General features: G+C 47.4%; 1 protein-coding gene across 3 annotated transcripts in view; it reads right to left on the minus strand.

Annotated features, from left to right (window-relative positions):
- Window positions 1-24,546, minus strand: part of ASTN1 (astrotactin 1) — a 273,650-nt gene that overhangs the window by 163,091 nt on the left and 86,013 nt on the right. For all 3 annotated transcript variants that reach the window (XM_037035063.1, XM_037035064.1, XM_037035061.1), the window contains exon 2: window positions 8,456-8,643. In XM_037035063.1, the coding sequence (XP_036890958.1) occupies window positions 8,456-8,643 (188 nt within the window). The remainder of the gene's footprint in view (window positions 1-8,455; window positions 8,644-24,546) is intronic.

A 24,546-nucleotide genomic window follows, 5' to 3' on the forward strand; every position in this document is an offset into this window, starting at 1 on the left:
ATTAGGAATAAGAATCTGAGCACTTCCACCAACCATGTCGTACATTCTTATCCCTGTTGTGAACGCAACAACAATCTTTGCATGCGTGGATACCTGGGCAGAAAAGGAATTCCCATAATGACATCATTTGGTTTGATGGAAAAACAAATTGGTGAAGTTCTTCCAGGGAAGCTATCATCCTAAACCATAATATAGCTGCTAGGTAACCCTATAAACAATGAAACAGAAGTGGCTTAACAATGGATGCCCTGGATGTACGTGACCGCATCCCAGCTTGGTAAGGGACTCGTTCTGCTGCCCCGAGGTCCCTGACTGCCTTGATCTTTTCCCTGGGTACGACTCCTCCAGGGCTCCTTCAAGACGTTGCTACGATCCTCTTTTCTGAAGAGGATTATGAAGCTGCTTCTCTGCATCCCTAAGGTGGTGGCCCCCTGGGCAACACCGGGCACACAGGACCGTTACAGGGAGCTTGCGTGGCACCCAAGAGTTTACCTAGTTAATATTGACTGGGCACTTCCCATGGGGTCAGGCACTGAAGGAAGTCCTTAATAAAAATCATCTCATCTACTCATCAAAACGGCCTATGAAGTAGGGCTTGTTATTCTCATTTAATAGATAAGGAGAGTGAGTTTCAAGAGATGAGGCAATATGTCCAAGGTCCCTGGAAAAATCTACTAAGTGGCAGAACCTGGATTTCAACTGGTCTTTCTGATAGCACAGCCCTTGGTATAAACTGCCTCACTAATGTCCGAGGCCACAGGCTGTTGGCCTCGTTGACTTCTCAGTGCCCTTTGCTCAGAGCCACCCCAGGTTTTTTGCTTGCTTGCTTGCTTGTTTGTTTGTTTGTTTTGCAATGCTTGATCTTTCTGCCCGGTCTAGCTCCTCAAATTCTGAAGTGGCTCGAGACTCCACCATGACAAATCTCTTTGTGCCTTCCCAGTCTTCACCGAGCAAAGGTTGTTCTGCTGCACCAGCTCAGGGAAGTGAAGAGATTCCACAGCCTGGAAAACGGGAGCAACCAGCTGCCCCCAGCACCGCCTGGCCACAGAGTCCCCCAGCAGACCGAAGCCTGAAGTCCGACACACTCGCCTGGAATCTTGGCTCCTGCTGTATGTCCCTGATTCTGGGATCTGCTTTCTTGGAGGCCCAGAGTCTCACGTCCGACCAATGGGGAAATGCACATCTAATTTCATACGGCAGCCATGGGCAATGATGGATAGTATACGTGAAAATGATCATACACACACCCTGGCACACAGCGAATGCAGTGAGAGTGTCTTCACTACGACCATCGCCAGTTCTTAATACTGATGTGAACCCTGCAGAGATGATGGCTCCTGCTTTCAAGAGAATCTTCTGGGATTTTTGGAACTAAGTCCTTAAAAGTAAGTCGTTGACTTTTCTACCAATTGCGTTCAATGGCCGAACAGAATATTACATCAGGTTGTTAAAAGGTGTTAGTATCCTTGTTGTGGAAATTTGGCCTCTTGGCTATTTTCCTTGCTGTGTGGAAAAATGGGGTACTGTGAGGCCTCCATGAGCTTCAGGAAAGAGGAGAACAGAACAGCAGAGAGGATATGAAAATGGAAAAGAATGGAGAAGATGGTGCATTCTACCTGGCTCTCAGTTCTGCCACAGGCCATACTCAAATGTTAAGTGTTAATAATATGATTGAACGCGCCTTGAAAGCAGAATCTTGCATTAATTTTCTATCTCCTTAGTAGCTAAAAGTACCTAAAGCCTGAGAGCTATTGTTAAATGAAAGAATCAATAACTAAATAAATAGAGTCGATGAATCTTTTAAATCAATAATAGCTCAATAATGCTTTCAAAACGCTATTGTAATTTCTAAGAATGTACTCCAGAAGTGTGAAAGTATGTATATGAAGAAGCCGAAGTTCATTGTTAACATGACTTTCACAGTTTTAGAGTTGGAAGTCCCCAACTGCCCTCTTCCCTTCGCTGCCAGTAAAACCATGGCCAGCTGTGAGGTGGCGCGGCGCAAGCCAAGGTTAGCAGGTGGGTGTAGCCAAGCTGAACAGATCCGAGCTTCTGGGGTTAGCTGCCTGGCGCAGCTACAGAAGGAAAGCTCTGTGTTCCACCTTGGTGGTAGGTCCTAGTGCCCACGGAGTTAGTAGCTTTGAAGTAACAGTGAGGAGACGTGTCAGACGAGTCTCAGCAGACGGAAGTAGACACAACAACACACGTGGGCAAGAGGACAACATGCTGAGCTCTGACTATGAACTGGGACGTGAGCTGGTTGCTGCCCATGGAGCCTTGACTCTGCCAACCGCCTCAGTGCAAAGCCTGGCTCTGCAAACTAGTGGTCGCTTAACTCTAGGTAAGTTTCTTAGCTTGTCTGGCCCTCCGTCTCCTCATCTGTAAACCCTGCCTCGTGGCGTGGTGATAAAAAAAAAAAAGCTAATATATACGAAAATACGTAGTGTCTGGCACATAATAGTACCAAATGAGATGATGAGCAGGATGGTGATGAGGAGGATCTGATTCGATCCCCCTAACTCTCTGTGCGGTAGACGGCACTGTGCCCGTGGTGTTGCCCAAGTCAGCCAGGCAGTCATGGCGTGCCAGTCCCCGCTACAGGCAGGGGCTCTGAGTGGTGCCCCGGACAGGACTGGTCACTTTCTGGGCCTGGTTATGAGGACAGAAGCCAATGTCCCCATCACTACCGCCAACAGGAGGTTGGGGCTACACCCACCTATGGGATCAACTTGACAGGAAAAGCTCCAAATGAACTGGAGCTACAGAAACTACGGAGAGCCCCCGATTCTTTCCCGAAGCGGTGCGGGGACCGATGCAGGGCACCTGGCAGCATGGGAGCAAAGCTGGACACCGTGACGAACTGCCGGAAGTCAGGAGGGCTCGTGGTAAGGCGGCCTGATGAGCAGATGGAAAGTACAAACACACAAAAACACACAATACAACAGGGGGAAATTTACAGTCAGGAAGACACAGAGAGTAACTCACAGAGGCAGGAGCCACAGAGAAGGGGGGGCAAGCCCACGCCCACGCCCACGCCCACGCCGACAGCACAACGCGGGGCCTGCACAGCCGGCCATTCCAGGCTTCGAGGAATCGTTTGTTCTTGTTTGTTTGTTTGTTTCATTAGAGGATTCCCGTTTCCCTTACCTCCCTAGGAATGTCTATCGTCCAAGTCCATCACAGGGAAGGCCTGGGTGGGTCTCCATTCCTTACAACCGTAAAGTCTCACCAACGCGTCCATTTCACAGGTGAGGTGATAAAGCTTCCACAAGGGTTGGCAAATTACCTAAGGTGGCAAAGCCAAGGGGTGAAGCCCACTGTCCAATCTAAACCTGGCGTTTCTTTTCATTACACCCAGCCCCGACTCTCCAGGAATGCAGGAGGGTGGCAAGAAAGATGCATCGACTGAGCAACTGAACGGCTGCCACCCATGTCCTTGTAAACCATGGTGCCCGGTGAGGAGGTCTGCAAGCCAAACCCTCCCTCGGCACTTGGAATAGCCCCCAGAGGAACCCCGACACCCCCAGTCTTTTGCACACCCGTCTTTCAGAGCACAGACCCAAGAGCAGAGAGGTTTTGTTTTCAGGGATCTTGTTGATTATTTTAGGAACCGCCGCCACTTTCCTAATGGAAGGCAAGGTACACAGTGATGACTCCAGCAGGTGAGCAGTACGCTGGTCCATCAGCCCAGCCCCGTGGCCGATGCCTGAATTGCTAGAAAAGTTCCTTGCACTGAATCAGGACCTGTCTTTCTGCACCTTCCAATTTATTACTCTAGTTCTGTCCATCATGGAAGCGCGGGGCATGGTTAATGCCTCGTTTGATTCCGAAAGGTCAGAAAGATTGGCCCTGGTAAACTAGAGCATCCTCAGTCAGAGCTACACAAACAATATCAATTGACCATGAAGATGTAAAAGGGACCCGGATTCGTAATATTTGTAGCAGATTTTCTGAAGGCAAGAGCTGTTGACAGAATAGGCATCTCGCCCTCTCTCCTGTGCCCATGACTGCTGAGTAAGCAAGGACTCGACAGCAGGACCTGTGGTCTCTTTCGTCCCCGAATCTTGTTCTCTCCCTGTTTTTTTTCTCCCGAAAGAAAACTCTGTGTCTTGGACTCACCTGGGGTTCCCCAAAACAAGGAGCCTGGAGACACCAGAGGAGCCAGTAGCCAAGGACACAGAAGCCTGCAGACACTGGCCAACAGGCTTCACGCAGCAGGAGCTAGAATTCCTAAGCAGCACCCACGCCTGATTGGTGGGCTTCGTCACATCCTCAGGGGGACAGACGGACACTCGAAGATGACCTTTTCCCCACAACTGTGAATTGTGCCTGAGAAGGCTGAACTACAAAGGATATTACCTACCAGTCAGAATTATTGCTACAAAATATGTATCAAACCAAAGTATTCCTGAAAGGCTACTGGCTGTGAAAAATGCACTCAACCAACCTGGATGCATAGAGGAAGTCTATTCACACTGCCATCTTTAATTGCAAAGATGAAATATATATATACATAAAATCATTAAAATTCTATTAGACATTGCTAAATTTTATAACACACTTTGAGAAGAAAAATGGAGATCATGTGATAAATTAGCCAAAGTAAAATAAGAAATGTATATCCACACAGAGTCTGAAGAGCTGACACAAAGCCATGTTAAAACTTGATCTTCTCAGAAATAAACAATTTGTTTATTATTGAAGAATTCCTGGGCTTCTGGTTTAAACTCAGACACCAATTTTCTTTTGATGATCTTGCCGGCAGTTGTTCAAGCATCTGCAAAAGCCTATGCTTGTGTACTTTTCCAGTTTTAAATGTCAATTATCTTGCAAAATTTGAAATAAATCTCTTTGGCCAAGTTGAGTCACACAGCAGGTTAAAATACATTGTTTGACCTGAAGAGCAATGATATAAGATTTCGGGAGGAAAATCCAATTATTTTATACCAGGAAGAAAGGGCAGCCTTTCAGAAAAAAATTCTTCAAAAATTTTAGGATGCGATTGAAAAATAAGAAAACCATAACGTTTTTCAAAGTCTTAAATCGCTAGGTTCTCAGCTGAGGGGTTGGGTCTCTACAAGCCCGTGATTTGCTGATGATGTATTGTACTGGGCACCGTGGAGGAAATGACTTACTGATTCTCATTCACACAAGGCCACAAGGATACCAAAAAGAGGTTCTTCTTTGCTCCTCGTTCTCTCATTACTTATAGTTTGTGTTTAAAACAAAACAGGGTAAGTGCAAAATATAAAAATAAACAGCGGCCCATGCATGGAGGCGAGATGGACGAGAAAGGTGTACATACGAAACGAGAGAAACGTAAACTTTACGGTTTTCACAGATTCATCCATTTCCTCTGCAGCTAATGGAAATACTTAGGATTATCGGCGAAGCTCTTAAATATACATTTTCTTAACAAGAGAGCAAAGGTTGGGTATATATATTCATGTTTTGATAATCACCTTAACTTTTCTCTTTGTCGAATCATGCTAATTGGGACCAAGCTAAAACTGTATCAATAGTGATCATTATAGTTGATGAAAAACAGCCCCGCCGATGTTCTCTCACAGCTACAAGGGTTTGGCAATAAGATTTCACATTCGTGCGTTCCACCGCCCAGCACTGCTATTAGGCAAAGGGCTTTGCTACCTCCTACACTTAATGCTGTCATTGTGGGTGTCTCAAACAGCTGCCTAGTGTACATCTTCAGGATGTGACGTGAGGGACACCCGGGGAAATCTACCCATCTCTGAGTCTCTTAAGAAGGAGCCACAGAGACTCCAAGAACCACATCCTCAAACATGATACCCTTAAGACTTGATTTCCAAGCTGAGGGCAGATACGCCACTTCAGGCTTTGAAATGGTCTCTACACCAGACTCTGAAGGATGGCGGAGGCACTGCGGGAGGGTGCGTGGGGTGCAATGGGAGTGGAGGAAGGTGAGACAGCAAGGCGAGCCGCAGGGGACTCCAGGGACCCTGCGACCTTTGAGGAGGATGGGAGGGAGTGCTTCTCGCTCCCGTTCACTCGGGGATCCCTATTTTCCTACAGAAGTGGAAGGAATTGCTGGATTTTTCACGCAGCTGTGGGCTCATCCACATCCCAGAGGCCAAGCTGGAGACCAGTGCCAGACTTGTCCACCCTCATCCTTTGCCCATGCCGTCGCAACCGCTGTCTCCCCTCCGCCCGCCTCATTGAAAATAACTCCGTGTCAGTAAAGCTGGAGGAATGACAGTTCCCACTTTATATGAGAACCTGAATGTCCCTGGTGGCCTGCCATGGGTGACCAGTAACACACTCGGGAAAGATCTAGGCACAGGAATGAGGCTGACTTTTGCTCTTTCCATTCGAGTGGCCACTGCCCAGTCATCCTTGCCCAGGGGTGGTCTCAAACCCAGAGCAGCATTTACAGTGTAGGCTTCTCACAGGGGTTGTCACATTTTAAGGGCACACCCTATTTCCTCACAGACTTTGGAATCCTTGGTCAGTGCATTTCTATCTTCACTGCCCCTCGCCCCTACAAATGAGTATGAGCATCCACATGCAAGCACACACAGACACACAGACATACACACTCTTCTCCGGAGCACTTACTAGCATACCTCCATGGGAGGACAGGCAGGGGGCCCTTGCCACACTGCAGATAAGATGGAGCAACCAGGACAAGCTTTAGACTGTCCGGCCGGCCCCCACTGAACTCACCTTCTGACAAGTGGCCTGTCTGAATCTCTGGTATTGAGGGTCTTTCTTTCAGACAAAAGTCACACCCAGTAGTTGTTACTGGGAACCTCTATACACTCCCCCCCCCATCGTAAACAAGTATCTGGCGTGACAAAGACTGGCTCTTTGATGCGGACTTGGACTCAAAGAAACAAAACAAGATGAACCCCACCCTGACCTTCCCACGTACATGGGAGGGTCCGGATGGCTGGTGGGACGCCCACCACTGTGCACTTCTTTCCCATCAGACGACATTTTTAATGTGAAGACCATGTGGCCTCCACATCTGACGCCACCGTCAATGTCAGGGCTGATTCGGCTGATCGGCACGATCTCTCCATGGCCTGGAAACCACAGACCACACGGAGGGCAGCCTTCTCTGACACAGGAAACACTGGGCCTTTGACTGCGAGGGACAAGGACGGCAACTCCCATGTTCTAAATCTTGACTGATTTGTAAATATGGGGTCTCATTTATCTGTCTGCCTTCCAGCATCTCTGGACAGCGAGATTTACCATTCGCTACTCCAAAAGTCTCTTTTTTTTGCTCATGTAGTTTGACTCCAGTAGGTGGTATATATGCAGGTGATCTATCAGGCCAGTTATTCACAGGGACATAGGTGGAGGAAGAAATGGAAGGATTACATTCGTTGATTTCATTAGAGGTTTTTATGGGGAGATTTTCTATGTCAAGTATTTGGATTATGGAAATTTTTGTATGTCTAAAACGAGCTGAGTTTCCTCCAATCTGATACACAACACTAAACGGCACGTAGGGCTGGTACCAGAGTAATAGAGGCATTGAAATTCAGACCAAGACCCAGAGTGCTTCTCAGCTGAGTTTCCTAACAGGGGAATGGCCCGTTCCCTCCACACATACGGCCCAGGGCTTATGAGTCAACAAGCCTCAACCTCCTCACAGGCGACCCTAGGAGCAGAAGATGTATTGGCTTTGCCAACGTAATATTAATACAGAAAATGCCAAGTGGAGCAGGTATTTTCTACGTCCACTGGGAAATTCCCTCATCTATTCCACAAGTATTTTATTAATCACTGAGTATGTGCGTGCACTGTTCTAAGAGCTAAGGAGGCATCGGCGGACACACCACCACCTAACAAAACCCCACCTGCCATTGTGCACCCTTGCTAGGGAGATTCTAAAACACCAGTTCCTATAATGTCAGGAATAACCTTCTCATTAGAATCTTCTAACCATTTAAAAAATGCCTGAACAGGGCAGAAGACACTGATGGTGGAGTTTCTGAGCTGGGCTAGAGGGAGGGACCACTGTCTGTTATTGCAAGGGGAGAGAAAGGCAGGAAGCTGACTCTCTCCCTGGCACGGGTGGAGTGAAGAGGGGTTGGGAGCAGCGAGCAGCTCGGCTGCTCGGTCATTTGGCAAACATTTACGGAACAACTATTATCGGACACTCTGACACACTAGCTGAACAATGACTTTCTACGACAGTCCACTGACCCGTCTAACGCCTTTGACAGCTTGTGAAAGTCACTCCATGTCTAGGCATGTTCCTAGAGAGGAGAGTTGGGTAATGGTGCTGCAGAAATCACTGCAACTCTTACTGACACCACAGGCGGAGGCGATTCCCATAAATGGGACATTTGCTTGTTAACACGATCAATGCTCATTACGGCACTGGGTCTTGCAGAGCTATGTCCATGGCAACAAGACACTCAATGTCAAGGTAATGTAGAGGCTAAGGTCGTGCTGCCCTTACCATGACCGAGATGTGCAGGATCCTCAGCTCCTCTTCCGCCGACTCGTGCTGGGGCTCTTCGGTTGGGTCTTGTCCGGGGAGGCTCGGGGCACCATCCTGGTGATGGATATGGAAAAGCAAAGTGCCGTTCTCCAGCCACTGCTGCCTCCAGCGCACCAGAGGGATGTCCTCTGTGTTCCCCGAGATCTCTAGAGGACAAACACCGAAGGCACAGGTCAGAACTCCAACTGTACCAGTCCGAGTCATCTCATTCGCCTTCTTCCTGGACGCTGGTACCCACCAGCCAGTGTCCCCGGAAGACCACACAGGGTTCCGAACTACGGTCAGGTCAGACTTCGTGCTGCTCCAAATCTCCAGGAAGGGAAGAGACCCTGAGAAGAAGGGAATTATTCCCCGTAGGTCTCTGCACCATCATCCAGCAAGCCGGCCTCGCACCCATTGAGAAAAATACCAGGTAAAAAAATTTCAGGTTCTTCCCCACATTTCTACGATCAGTAAGCATCCTTTACCCAGCGCAGTTTGAGTACCCTGATATCCAGGCCCCTTCCTGGGTAAATACAAGGCTGTTTTCCTCTTGTAAATCTGAAAGTGTGAGTTCCCTAGCAATTACTCCTAGACACCAGTGAATCTACCAAGGAGAGCGCTGGTAATTACTAGGCAGAGAACAGGCACTTACAGAACCATCCTGGGAGCTTACTGCCGAGCAACGGGGCTGACAGATTATTTCTAAAACCACAGTCATTTTCTGCATAGTCCACTGGAGATGTCTGATCCTCACTGTGGCAGGTAAAATAATGTTTTAATTCCCTTTAATTTTTTTCTCCTCACTCTTGCAGAGCAGAGCTGGTGTACGTGGAGAGGGCGGTGAGGAACTGGGCCCTTTCCACAGGCACAAGCATCCGCCTGCTCCCTGCGCTTTAGATGGAGGCACTGGGCTATCACCAACAAATCAGTCACAATGCTCCAATCAGGCACCGCACACTGCAGGGGCTAAGCCCCCCTGCTGCAGAAGAACACTGTCACACAACCCTCTTGCTAACAGTCCCACGCAACTGTATGAAAGCTTTGAGACGTTCCACGCGAGACTGACCCGGGTACCCCAGCCTCTCCAGAACGTCACTGGGCCCCCAAACCATTGTTTCTTTAATAGCTATTACCACCGAGCAAACTAACATTCTGCTGAACACACTGTGGCAAGCTTTGCTTGATAAAACGTCATGTTTGTAAGGCATGGCTTCTCCCCAAATTTATCAACTTGGACCATAAAAAAAATAATTCCAGACATAAAAAAGATTTAATAAGACACATGTAGAAGAGTATTCTCATCAAGTACCACAACCACAAAGAGGAAAGTGATTTTAAATATTTAGGGAGTTTATACATGTTTTTCATTATTTGTGCGAGGGCACAAATGATGTTCTGCTTGATTTATTTCCTTATATATTTATTCATTTATTTAACAGACACCCACTGGGCGAGCATCACACACCAGACCCTGTTCTAGGCGCTAAGATACCAATCTCCAGAGGACCCTCAACGAGTTTTCTATGGCAACCCACCGTGAATGAACGCGGTAGTCATGCATGCCACACCACACGCATGACTACGTTTTGTGGGAACACGGGAGGAGGGAAGGGGATGGAGGGAGGAAGGGGGCAGAAAACAGCCTTCTCGGAAGAAGGTGACACTGACATTGGGCATGGGAGGGTGGGTGACATCCTTTTAATAGGAAGACCAATGGGGAGAGGACATTCAGACACTGATAAGGGAACAAGGAGGAGGAGAATGAGGAAGAGTGGTGGCTGGTCGTCTCAGGGTAGGTCAGTGACAAGAATCTGTCGGAGTCACAGGTCACTAGCCTGTGCCTAAAGGAGCCTGAAAGGACCACCTGTCTCACGCGACAGCCCAGGGTGAGGAGTAAACTAGGGGGCGTGAGAGGGAGGACCAGCAGGCAGCGAAGACTTAGCCCTTCTCCCAAATCACTTAGAGGACTCAGTCATCTCAATGGGCATTGGCTGACAAGCTAGTCACTCTGGGAAGTGACCATCACAAACATCCAGGAAAATGCCATGGGCAGAGGATGTGACAATGGAAAGTTCCCTGCACTCGTGTCCTGGTTTTCCACAGGCACAGTCCCATTTGTGTGGTGAGGCAGTGACACGGGCCTCCCAATTCGCCTTCCTCCTACAGACGCTTTCTGGATTTCCGGGTGAAGAGAAGCCCTGGGTGTGCCTCCGAGGGCACCCGCGTGGACCAGGAGCAGCCACGCCACACGTGACCTCCGCGGCACACTCATCCTTCTGACCAATCATCAAGCCTTCCCATTAAAGCGTCCGCAAGATTCCTCCCAAGAAACATGCCCTCCTCCCCTAAGTCTCTTTCCTGCCATTGCCATAGAAACCAAACTCCATGTCCTTAGCACTGCAGACCTAAAAGTCACCAGCAGCGCCGGTTCCCAGCAGAGCGCCCAGGGGCATAATTGAATCGTCCAGTGCAACGCAGTCCGGCCTCCCGCCCACACCTGGGGCTCATCCCACACACGTGGGTGCCTCTTCGACCCTTTCAGTGCCCAGTTAGGAGAAATCTAGACACTCAGAGCTCCGAAGCGCTCCACACACCAGATTTTTATTTCCCAGGAGAGCTGCATCAAGTAGGTCAGGTTCATTACCTCTGTTTTAACTATGGCAACAAAGACAAATAAATACCCACACCAAGGTCACCTGGCCTGACACAGAACGGGGACTAAGACAGATGAACTTCTGTTAGCTCCCGGCCACCGCAACACACACGCCGCAGGACCCGAGCTTTGCACAAGCACAGAGAGAGGGCACACTGGAGGAGCAAGTCCACTCGGTCTTTTAGGAGCTTTTGTGCTACAGGATTTTTTTTTTCCCCACCGGGAGTTAGCATTCCATGACTTCATTTAAAATGGAGATATAATTCACATACCCCAAACTTCACCCTTTCGATGTATACAATTTAGTGGGGGTGGGTAGTTATTCACAAAGCTTTTCAACCATCACCACTGATTCCCAAACACGTTCATCAGCCGAAAAGAAAGCTTATCCTCATTGGCCCTCCAAGACATTTTTGGAGGAGGAAGGCATTCTGCTCCAGGGTTCGGGGAGAGATGGCCCCAAGGGAAGGGTGGGTGTAGTGAGGAGAGTGAGGAAAGGCGTCCGCGGGGAGGGGGGCAGACAGCACAGCGACTGGCCTTGGCACCGGGCCAGCCCTCTGAACCCCTTTTTAGTTTTTCATGCCCATTCTTATGGATAGTGACATCCTGATTCTTCCCAGGGCAAAGGTTAAAGGCAAGAGGACACCACATCTGCCAGTGAGGGCACTGTCATATTTTAGGTTCAGGGTAGTTACCGAATGATGGCTTCTTCCTTGGTGTTTCTCTCTCTCCCAGCAGGGCTGACGCGGAAAGGCCAAACTGCTAAACTAGGCATGTATAACCAGGAGCTTATTCACTTGCTCTCTACCTGGCCTGGGTCAACCCATGGAAAACCACTCAGGGCACAATCAAAGTCAGTGACTGTCATTGCCAATGGGCTGAGATGAAGCTTGAAACGTCAAAACCATCAATCACATGGTCTGGATGCCAGCAGAAAACCTCAGGAGGAGGAAACGCTCAGCAATTGCTTTACCAACGCAAGGGTGTCCCCAGACAGCCAATGAGCAAATGGGGGCAAATGGGGGCGGGGTTGATAAAATAGTTACTCTAGTCCAAGGCCTCCTGGGCACTGCAGATGAGGCTGAGGCAGAGCCTCTGCTACAATGTACTGAATAAAACAAGTGAGGACAGGAGCTGACACAGTCCCCTCAAGCTGTCACCACACTGGGGGCCAAGCTCTCCAGAAGGGTTATTAGGCTGCCCTGACTTTCAGCGAGTCCATTCCTTCCTTCCAGAAACCTCACACCCCCCGGGGACCTCCCAAATTCTGGACCTGCCTGGAATACACAGAAACAAGGGTGCCATTCACTCTCAAATACAACCAATATTTTCAGAGCACACCGTGTGGGTCACTGTCAGCCAAGTGTGTGACGTGGTCCTCCCTCCCAAGGAGCTTTGGATCTAGTAACAAACTAGAAGACACGGCCACGAGTAAGTCCTCTAAACAGGAATAGGGGTGCTGAGCGAGGGGGCAGAAAATGGGTGAGCATCAACCCAGGGGAAGGGATAAAACGGGAGGAAATGCCGGGTGGCGATCCCAGACGAAGAGGATGGTGTGAACGTACATCATTCCGGAACGGCAGGGCGATGTGTGCTTGCAGAACCCGGGACGTCTGGTTATGCCGCAGAACAGAGGACGTGAAGAGGCACAGTGGAGGACAAGGCTGAACACGCAGACTGGTGTCAACCGTGAAAGCACACAGCCACCCTTCCGCCCCACGCCATCTCAGCTGCCACTGAGTTCCCGTGCGCAATGTCGATTAAGCTCAGAAATTCAGAAATGTCATGGTGATGAAGCCCACTGTCCCAAACTAAGAATAACAGATGGGTCTTCTCCAGCAGGATCTTCCATCAAGGGCACCGAAGGTAGGTAACCAAAGGCAGGTAATGATGATCAAACTACCCCCTTTTCCGCAATTCGTTTTGACTTTCCTTTCCCCCAACTCTAATGTCAGGGTTTGTAAGACGTGGATGGCAGGTCTGCTTTCCCACGTGGCTTCATTATGGGCTTTTGACTGAAACTATTAGCAGCGGCATTAGCTTTCAACATGTTTGTAAGGAAATAACCTGCCTAAGTCAGGGGTTAATAACAGGAGAGGATCACTAATTATCCTGCAAATCTTTACCCTGGTATCAAACGTGACCCCCGTCTTTAATGTCTGGAACGGCAGCCTCTGTGGACCCCAAGTTGTTCCATAAACATAATGACAGCCGCACATTAGTGTCCTGGCCATCTGTGAAGAAGGATGCGGGACAGATAAAAGAGCAGGTGAAGGAGAGGGGTGCAGAGAGAAAGGACAAAGTCAAAAGAAGCCAGGGGAGGGGAGGGGCCTGGCCAGAGAAACGACCTGCTTTGGGGGCAGAGCTGGCGGGGCCTCCGCCCCTCTCACCACAGGGCCCATCTGCTGTGGAGTGCTGAAGCGATCCCAGCCTACGGCCCTGAGCGAGAGTCCCACGAAGCAAGGTGCCCTGCCGGGCCTGGTTCCACCGGCACAGATGCCAACAACATGGCGGCCTGCCTGAGGTTTGTGCCTACGCAGGCCTGGCTGAAGGAGCAACACGGGAGGCAGCAGAGCCGGGCAATTCTTCTGTGCAGATGCTCAGCGTGCAGCTGGAACTCTGGCCGCGGTCGCTCTATTCAGCTCCGTGCCTGCTGCCACTATAACCTCATTGTGGCTCCTCTGCCCCCCAAACAGGCTTGCGCAATGGACGCAGAATCATGTGAGCGAAGCCTCTGCAGCAAAATGCCTTCCGACTTCTACAACCTCTCATGCGATGTTCCACGGCAGGTTCCTTTTACGAGTAACTAGAACTTCCCTGACTTGCTGAGGTTTGGAATAGAAATTTCCACTTGTGACCAGGAGAAGGGCAATGTAATTCCTATTTCCCCTGCTCAGTGACATTTGCTTTCCATGGTAAAAACCGAAGCTCCTAGAGCACGGATGAACCAAGGATGAGAAAGGAACGGCAGGTTGGCGGGAGCACGGGACGGGAAGCTGGGCGGACGGGGCTCTGGAACCTCCCAGGAGCCCACTTCTCTGATCTTCAAATGATTGGACCAGAAGGTCTCTCAGGACCCCCCCAGCTGTGACCATGGTACTCAATGACACTTGGCTCTTGGAAGACCCACCAAATCGGGAGCAGGCTGAGTATGTTTCTGCCAACTGGATAAAAAGTCTCTGTGAAAGTTGTTCTAACAAGCCTTTTCTCTTGGAGTCTGGAATGCTTCCAGCTCAGCCCCGCCTATCAGTTTCGGAGTAAGGACCGGCTGTACTGAACCTCCTGATAGTGACCTACAGAAATTCCATCCGTGGTCACGTAAGAAAGAATCATCCATGCACAGATGCCTCCAAATGATTTACCAGTGAATTATTTACCTGAAATCCACTGTGTTTATATAATGATAGTCTCGATTAGAAAAAAGAAACCCTTCACCCGATTTCTCTCTGAAGCCCCGCCAATATTCCTTTATGAGGCAACACTCTAAAAATCAGAAATGTCACCACCTAATGCTGCCCACTCACCACTTCTTACCACGTCTCTTCCTTCCGAAGAGGTTGAAGGTAGACCAAAATGAACCAAGAATGAAAGCAATAGTGGTGTGAGAGAAAGAAATAAGGACCTCAAAGGTCCATGGCCTGTTGCCTCCGGGGCAGGTGTGGGCAGGCACTGCAGAACGCAGCGGGTGGCTTTTAAAATCCGGCTGACGGGAAAGCAGCGCAGCTTTCTATGGATGCTGCTGGAAGTAGGTCACCGCGCTACTCTGTGCCGGCATGAATAGCAATCAAGCAACTATGCGAACATTCGATTTACCTAGCCACGGAGACGAAAACACTCCCATGGGGGTAAAGTGCAGCCCAAAGGCTCTGACACAACCAGGGTGACGAGGAGGCATTCAAAACGGCTTGTGATTTCATCCCAAATGGTTCGCTTGTTCCTACCACAATGTTTCTCTGGGTCTTTTCAAACCTCTGCAAAGAGTTTATCCACACGATACTCATTAAAGTCTCATTTGAAAAGGGGAGGAAAAAGCCCAGAGCTCTTTGAAAAAGGCAGGGTTATCAGAGCCACAGATGTACTGGTAAGAAGAAATTTAAACATATCTGGTTCTATTCTCCACTGCCACCAGACTGACCTTTGTAAATTGAGATAACGGCACGCATTTAACAAAATCTGACATCAACGAAGATATGTAATAATATTTAAACTCTGTAATGCTAAAATATGTATTTACGGATCATTTCATACATTGTAATGAGAATAAGTCATTTTGAAGCCTGCGCCTTCATGCCTGGAATTCTGATGTGAGCTCTGCAAGTCCTTGGGGGCCACGTCCTTGCGGCGCGGCTGTGGGAGCAACAGGAACACCTGGAGTTTGGAGAGCGGGGGCCCTGGCTGCAGGAAGGTGGGAGGGAAACTGCCTCCTAGACCCAGGGGAGCTCTGTTCTGAATTCTCTCTCTCGCATTCTAGGCTTCCATGAGCAAAGAGTTCGGCATTTGTTCTAATTCTCTGATCCTGAACTCGACCCCTGAGGTCCCCTCTCTGGCTCTCACCTCACAAGAGGGATGGAACATGAAATTGATACGACAAAGTATCACCTGGAAATGACTTACAGAAGGAGAATAGCCCATCGCCTTCCTAAACTGTCTTGATTCATCTCCATTTCTAATTACTTCTCATCTAGTCGCATTTCTGTTATCATCTGTGACTTAGCTGAACAAGTAATAATGTACCTATCATGCACCGACTCTGTTAAGGAGCCCTGTCAACATTCATGAGCCAACTTAATCCTCAATCACGCTTTAATGTGGGAATTTCTGTCTCCATTGCATAGACAAGGAGTTCCAGAAAAGTCAACACCCTTGGACAAGTTCACTAAAATGGAGGGGTGGAAGACCCTAGGGCTCCTGGCTACAAGACCACTCACTGTTCCTTTGCACTGTTTCAACACCCATTCTCCCACTTTTAAAATCTCAACCCCAGAACAAATAAAATGCTTAGCATTATCTGACATGCAATGAACATCGATCAACATCAATACCATCATTATCAATTCTGTGTTTGTTATTGTCATGAGTAGTGTCATTCCCATAAATTCTAAAGTTGAGCAGTAATCTTGACAGAGTTAAGCAAACAGTACCTTTCTTTAAATGGCTTCAGCTACTTGAGTCTTCAAACATCCAGGAACCGTAAGTCCAGCCATCCACCCACTTAGAGTAAGAAACCTGGTCCGAGCGATACTCGTGTTTCTCTGATGTTCCATAGCAAACTGAACACTCTCTGGATGAAACTCCGCTTACACTCCCTTTGCTTAAAGATTCAGACACAAGGCGGGCCATGCTATCCATGCCCATTCGAGGCTGGCATGCAAGGCCAGTCCGGTGAGCTTGCTGTCGGACACTTAGAAAATGCTCTTGAATTAAAATGAGCAGGTCCTCCCAAAGGGACATGGGAATGGTGACCCAAAGGAAGAGGAAAAGAGGAAATGCAGACAATATTAAAATAACAGCTGAGCTTCCTTTTCAGTGGTAAGCTGAGTCCTTTCCTGCAGACGGAGCTCTGTGAGTCCTTGTCATCACTGGTAAGAACAGCAGGCCCAAAATGGAGTCACTTGTGCTAAACCCAGTGTCAGCAAACCAAGACTTAGTAATACGTAGCCAAAATGCAGCTGCAGCTTCTCCCAGAAATGCAAACTTCAACCAGTCAATTCCAGTCAGATTGCTGGTATCACCTGGTCAGCACAAGTGAAGTTATCTGCTTGACAGACCCTCACTTCCCCCCAAGGGAAGGTAACCTTGCCAAAAAAAAAAAAAATCCACTCTTTGCTAATATAACTTCCTTGCCTCACTTACTTTTGTCTACAGCTTCTCAAAGCTTCTGTCCATCTGCTAGAATGAGATGCTGCCCAGGGGTAAGTAAATTCCTCTTACTCCTGAACTCCACTCCTTTTGGGAGGAACTTCCAATCTAATCGGCTTTCCAATCCGGGGCAGGGCAGCTTACACTAGGAGATGGTTCCACCTAGAACCCAAGTGCCTAGTCCTGGGTTTGGGCCACAATTCCCACTCAATTGGAAAACCCCAGCCCTTGGTTCTGTCCCCAAATTGCACATTGGGAACTACTGGTGGCAGCCACAGTCCTGCATTTGTATGGAGTCTCCCATACTCCACAGTCTTTGGTGTCTGCTGGTTCAGCCCTTCTCCCCAGCCCCCAGTTCCACATTGGACATTGCTGGCAATGCACATGGGGACTTCCTGTGGCCAGAGAGCAGAAACGTCTCTTGGCTGCTGCTGGTGTGTTAAAGTGCACAAGTTTGCCCTTGTGTAGATAAGTACTTACTATCAAACTATAGCTAATGATAATGGGAATCTCAAAAGCCAAAAATGCCAGAAAAATTGATGAGCATGGGCTGAGCATTTAAATGCGGTGAGAGAGCCTGGGCTGAGCATTTAAATGCAGTTAGGCTCACTGCCTAACCCAGAAACTCCCATGTTAGGATACGTTGCTCAGAGAATGAGTTAGTGGATACGAGGTCACCTGCCTGCCTCCAGAAATGAGGAACACCATAAAGCAACACACAATTCCCAGCCTGTGGCATATCCCTTTAAGATATCAATTTGGCTCTGACAGACCCAAAGGCTTAACTACAAACAAACAAACAAACAAGCAAATAGGCAGATGAATGGGTGGATGGATACATACATACAATACATAGGCAATTAAAATGGGATCCTTAAATTTCAAAGAGATGAGCATGCCACCTTCCAGCACTCTTGCTTATTTTATGTCTAGGAACTCTGTGGTCCCAGAAGCTATAGGTATCTATTAAAAGGGCATAATCTTACTGAAACCACCCTATATTTCCAATGTCCATGATGGGGAATGTTCCCGTTAAACAAGATCACTCATTTAAAAAGTGCATTTGGAAGCAAGCATTCCTAAATCAAACATATTGAATGAGATACCTATTTGTATTGGTTTTCAAGAGCTCCCAAAAGGCTTCAACGCTCTAAAATGGCTTCATTAAATAATTTGTTGCAAAAGGCTAATAAAAATGAGAAGACACATAACCGTACACAAAAGCCCATCAAACTATTAGCTTTACAGTTCCAACAGCTCCCAAGAGAGGTACCTAAAACAAATACTTGGGCTCCCTCACATCATGAAAATGGTGGCCCAGGGATTGGGGTCTCAGTTGTAATCAACTGGGACCCTGGAAAAGAGACTGTCTCTCAAAGGGACTATGCAAACTTCACCCTTGAAGGAGGATACCCATCTAGACCCCTCCCAAAGTTGGTGGGATCCAAGAGAATCTCCAGCAAAGAGCTATCACTAATCCCTTTACGCAGCAAAGAGGAAACTACGATCCCAATTAATTTTCAAACTGGCTAAATTCTGGTAGATACTGGAGCTGTACTCTCTAGTTGAAATCTCACTCGAAGACTGTAGATGGGATCCTGGGGAAAGCTGGCAGGAGCTAGCTAATAATTGGCTATCTTATCAAGGCTTTGACTGGAGAATTCTTGCCAGAGTCAGCTCTCCCAGGTCTCTGTAATGCCCAGGAGAGAAAGAAAAATAATAATGATAATGTCACTTTGTCCCTTCTTTTTTAACATCCAGTCCCTGGTTATTGTGGGTATCTCTAGATCTTGGGAAGACAGTATCTTTTGCAGCCTCTTAGGGGAACAGGTGCCTCTTGGGTCCATGGGGTTGTTTAATACTGCCAGAAATATTTACTGTTTTTCCCAGCTAAAAACCTGACAAGAAATCGGGGAAAAACTTCATAATTCTATAATCAGAAATTTGACCAAACTGGATGTTAATATTCAGAGTCTAATAAGAATTTGGGAGGGGGGGCGGTGTTCTTTCTTAAGTTAAATGTACCCAGAAGGAAGGAAAAGTGTCTAAAGACTTTGAAGCTATGATCCTTTGGATTTCCATCTTTGTTGCAAATCTCCTGAATGTAAAGATCCAAATTAATAATAATGCAGATAGATGGGCTGTTCGGTCCCTTAATATCATTCAGGCTACAAAAGATATCAAGTCCCTGAAGAACTGGAAGCAACTATACTTACACAACAAAGTTTTCCAAGACTGGAAATGAAGCTCTAGAAACAACTCAAAATCCACCTAACCTTTTAAGCAATTAACCTTGCCTATTCCTCTTAAAAACTTGTAGCTAGTGTGAAAATTCTGGCCTTGGGAAATAAAATGCTATCAGTCATAATCCTGGTTATTTATTAATATGTTGCATGTTAAGGAAAGAACCAGATTTCCTTGTCAAGTTCAACTAACCATGGCCATTTGTAAGTCTTTTGACATATATAGACAATTACTGTTTCACTCTGATGCTTTTTGCAAAAGCATGCCCACAAAAGTGTTTCATCTTCAAGGAGATTCATGGAAAGGACGCGAACAAAGTTTCCCATAACTTTGAGGTCATGAAACTGAACTGGATAAGAATTTCCAGAACGAACGAAAGAGAAAAAAAACTGGATCCGAGGAGACCAAGTATTAATTACATGGGACTCAATAAACCACAGAGGATTATAACATTTTCATGACTTTGCCCAAAATGTTGCTGTTTCCTTTATGTTTTGTTTTTTCCAGATTTAAGGAAAACTTTTCTCTTAATCTGTTTGTGACTTAGAGCAATTCAGTAAAATACACCTTTGTAAACAAAGATGAAACATTCACTTTCTCTTCCTACCGGATCCCTCCAGCGTTCAGAAACTCTTGAGTATTCTTTTCATGGCATTACAGTTGTGTATTTGCATAATTTCAATGACAATCTGTTCTCCTTGCAACAGGACGCCACTGGAAACACTGGCTATATTACCGAGGCTTTGCCTGAGACATCATATTTGAGAGAGATGTGCGGAGACTCAGATGTGACCAGGCAACTCTAAAGAACTCAGACTGACTTCATAAAGCCACTAAAGTCCCTGGGAAAACACCATCTTGGTGCTCTGCTTACAGAGTTGGCAGCCTTACCAGGTGAGTAAGGAAGGTCATTTCCCAGCAGGCCCAGGAACCTCGGGATATTTGGGGGACCTCAAGAAGAGAGAGATTCATCCAAATGATAGGTATTGTTGATAAAACTTGGCGACCAGTCCTTGGCTTAGCTTCCTGGCCTTGCGAGGCCTCTAAGAATTCAGTCTAAGATTCCTTATGGAAACTTTGCAGCAAGCCAGTCTTGAAAAGAGCTTATATGGTCAACCACTGTCCTTGCAGCCTTTACATAAATAATCAGGCCAAGGTTCGTGTAAACAAATTAGCTCTACTGTGATAACGTTTGATTTAGAAAAACCGGGGTGATCCCAGAGAAACAAAAACTATGCACCTTTGTAGATATTAGATTCTGGACCTGCTCATTGTCTTTCAGGTTCAGTTACATTCTGTAAAATGGACCGCATGCTCATTCTTCTAAATTCCTCAAATTCCTCAAATATTCCTCAAATATCTAGCTACACATGACTCTCCAAACTAAGGTTTCCGATTTTCTCCCACCCGGCTGATTGGGAATCACAACCTACAGAGACTGCTTCACTCTCCTAGGAAGGGACTATACCAGACCGCCCTCCCTACTCAATGGCAACCAAATATCAAGAACTTGAACCTTGAGTCTACATCTCCCAATTAGAAAGAGCCCCTTAGGACTTGGGACTTTGCAGGCCTCCACACCAAATGGCCGAGGAAGAGCAGTAGCCGACCTTGAGGTAGACGACACCCACCCACAGTGTCTGATCAAGACTTTCCACTTTAAACTCGCACGCAACCCTTCCCTCTTCTCTTTCCTCCTTTACTCTAGCACTGGCCTGGAAATAAAAAGCCATCGTCCACGTCTCCCAGGCCACTGCTAAGGAGGGCGACCTTTCGGTTTGATGGATTTGCCATTGAAGACTCTGATCTATCCATGATGCTAATGCCCAGTGCCATGCAAACTATAATCGACCGACTTAGAAGTATTTTACCAAGTTCAACTTTCACAGCCAGAACGCCCAGCACCGTTTGTTTTTCTCTGAGTATAACTGTATGTGCTTAACTAGATACCAACACCCACACAATTCTTGGTGCACTTGTACTTCCTTGTTCTCAGAATTATCTACGTCAGAGCTGCCCCCCGTCACAAAACAAACCAAAACAAAACCTCACCAGCAGTGCCCTTCTTTGCAAGGTATGTACACCAACTCTTTTTTTAAAGACTTTGTTTATTTACTTTTAGAGGAGAAAGGAAGGAGAGAGGGAGAGAAGCATCAATGTATGGCTGCTCCTCACATGTCCCCTGCCAGGAACCGGCCTGCAACCCAGGCATGTGCCCTGACTGGGAATCGAACCACAATCCTTTGGTCTGCAGGCCCGCACTCAATCCACTGAGCTACACCAGCCAGAGCTACACCAACTCTTTATTTCAGGCAGGGGATTTATATGCCAAATGGGCCGAATACCCAACCGACCCACTATTGGAAGGACCAAGTGCAACAATCCCTGCGAATGCGTCCATTAACAGTGCCACCATTATGGGCATGGTTTGTGCCTTTGTCCGTCGTGGTTACCATTCTGCTTGGGCCCGTGAAGGCCTGGATGGCTGGCCCCTAATAAGACATTACCTCTTAGGTTTTCTAACTATCCCTCATCTGCTCACAAATGAACTGAGACACCTCATGGGCCAACTCCCCTGAATTCACATCATCGAGTTAGAAAAGACCTGCCGGGAGGTGTTCGCCACCCAAGAGTCACTTCCTCTGGTGGGTCCTGACTTCCCTGGTCAGGAGTGAATGTAAGTGAGCCATGATCACTCTCGAAAGTATCACGGAGTCTGCGGCTAAAACAACACCTGCCCAGTGATCCTTAGATTCTCTGGCCAAAAGTTGTTCTTGATGACAGGATGTCCTTTAATGACCTTTTCGTTGAGCAAGGTGCCCGGGCTGTGGCCGACACCACTTGCTGCACGTGGATTAACATTTCCAGGGACTCAGGTCCATATGACGCCCGAGAAAGCCTTAAGGAGGCTTAAAAAGATGACTCCTTGAACAGGGTCTTTCTTTGAGTTTTGTGATTTTGATGGGTTTAGGTCTTAGGGACCATAGTTTTTAAGTGACTCCAAGCACTGAGAATAAACCTACTTGTAATAATCACAGTAATCCCTCGGTGAGCTGTGCAGTGGACCTGCGATCAACGTGGGTTGGAAAGGCACAGGTCCACTTACACGTTGGCCCATTCAGTCCCATCAACTTGTGCAGGTCAACAGTCTCCTTGCAGGGCCAAGTGGCGGTTGGGAATCTGCATATGCCAAGGGCCAATTATATGAAGATATTTTACTGTATAGTAGTTAGTGCTCTTAATCCCTGTGTTGTTCAAGGGTTACCTGTATTCTCTCAAAAGCTTTACATGCTTATCTGCAGCCATTAACCACACAGCAAACGATCTCTTCTAGACCAGAATGTCAGGCAAGGAACAAAGAGAGTGACTTTTTAAAAACGGGAACCTGAAATCATGATCTGCAAATGCCACACAGAGGCTCAGCAAAACTGCAGGCACTGTGGATGGGTCTTTGAGGGTGGTGCTAATGCTATGCATTTTGATCACCTCTCAGGTAAGTTAAGAGTCTGACCAAAGTGGGAATGGTTAAAAAACAAAGAAAGAGAAAGAGAAAGAGAGAGAGAGAGAGAGAGAAAGAAAGGGCTCTAAATGTGTTCCATGTCAGCAAACTAAGACAATACCTAACTCCTTAGCACTTTCCTCTGCTTCCAGGAATGCAAGCGTTAGCCAATCTGGAATTACCTGGTCAGCACTCAGCCTTACTGACCCCCTCCCTACCTTCCACCAAATGAAAGTGACCTTGCCTGAAACAATTACTCTTTGCTAGAAAAACTTCCTTGCTCCACCTTCTACAGCCTGTCAAGCTTCCATTTTGCATAACTCCTCGGAGTTCCTATCTGCTGCCCAAGATGGGATGCTGCCCAATTCATGAATCATTAAATAAAGCCAATTAGATCTTTAAATTTATTCCACTGAGTTTTGTTATTATCATAAATGCCCAGAGGTATGGATGGCACTCAAGTGGAACCCTGCGCTCTCATCTTACCTCAAGAAACAAAGGCCTTCCACCCCGTTCCTGCAGGACAGCGAGATTCCCTTGCTGGCGTGAGCTCGGGCTTGGTACACACACACCTGAGGAGCCCAGTATGTGCTGGGCTGGCTGGTCAGTTGTCTAGGCTCCCTCTCTAAATCACTTCCTCCTATAGAAAGGGGGTAAGGTCTAAGTACATGTACACCAAATCATCACGTTGTACACTTTAAATAGGTCCAATTTATTTGTCAAATACATTTTTTAAGATTTTACTTATTTGTTTTTAGAGAGAGGGGAAGGGAGAAACATCAATGTATGGTTGCCTCTTGTGCGCCCCCTACTGGGGACCTAGCCCACAACCCAGGCATGTGACCTGACAAGGAATCGAACCGCTGACCCTTTGCTTCACAGGCTGGCACTCAATCCATTGACCTACACAAGCCAGGGCCATTTGTCAATTATTTTTTAATAAAGTTTGAAAAAAAGAAAAGGGGATCTAAGCAACTTCTAAAGACTCTTGTCACTCTGAAATTCTTTGATTTCATTCTTTAATTTTCCTTTGATTTGAAATTGCCATACTGGGGCTGAACCTAAAGTTCCTACCAAGTGAAGACAGTGGCAAGAATCTTATGTATTGTTATGTTATTCTGCCTTTCTTACCCCTCTCTTTTCACCCATGGGTCCCACTGTCATAGGTTTTACAGAATTAAAATCAGAAGGCCAGAGGGTGAGTGAGGGTCTCAGGGGCTAGAGCTAATGATACGGAGGTAACAGGGCTCAAATCTGGCTACCTGACTCCTAGCACAGAGCTCTTTCTACCAGACTGTGCGGTCTACCAAAGCGATGCTTATTTACACTGAGAAATCATGAGCCACTCGGGTTGCATCTTAGCTTAACGAATTAGATGCACGGAAGTTATACAGCAGTAGTAAACACTGTCACCCGTTTGAAGAGTTTGGACGTACAGACCCAGGACTGGAATTGAGTTATTAACCAATTCACACCAGGGCATAAATCACGCAGCAATCTGATGCAACTTCCCTGAGACAGACTCCCCTGGGGGGTCCAATCTGCTCCTTCCTGGATTCCAGCTACCAGTCTGAAGACTCTCCTGGCACCGCCTCCGGCCCACTTCTGCAGGCTGACCTGTGGGGCCTGCGCATTGTCAAAGGGGTCAACGTGACCTCTAAATGTCAGCCTAGCCATCCAGGCCCCGCTGAGCGGATGATAATGACTTGAAAGAAATGCAAGGTCACTTGATTGCTAAAATATGTCGCTGCTCAGCTGGGCCTAACCTGCAGTGACAGAACCCCTTGCTGACGTCTTTCCACCTTTCTCTCC

This window comes from Sturnira hondurensis, unplaced genomic scaffold (genome assembly GCF_014824575.4).
Source record: "Sturnira hondurensis isolate 20B ecotype Veracruz unplaced genomic scaffold, ASM1482457v3 Scaffold0022215, whole genome shotgun sequence".
NCBI lineage: Eukaryota > Metazoa > Chordata > Mammalia > Chiroptera > Phyllostomidae > Sturnira > Sturnira hondurensis.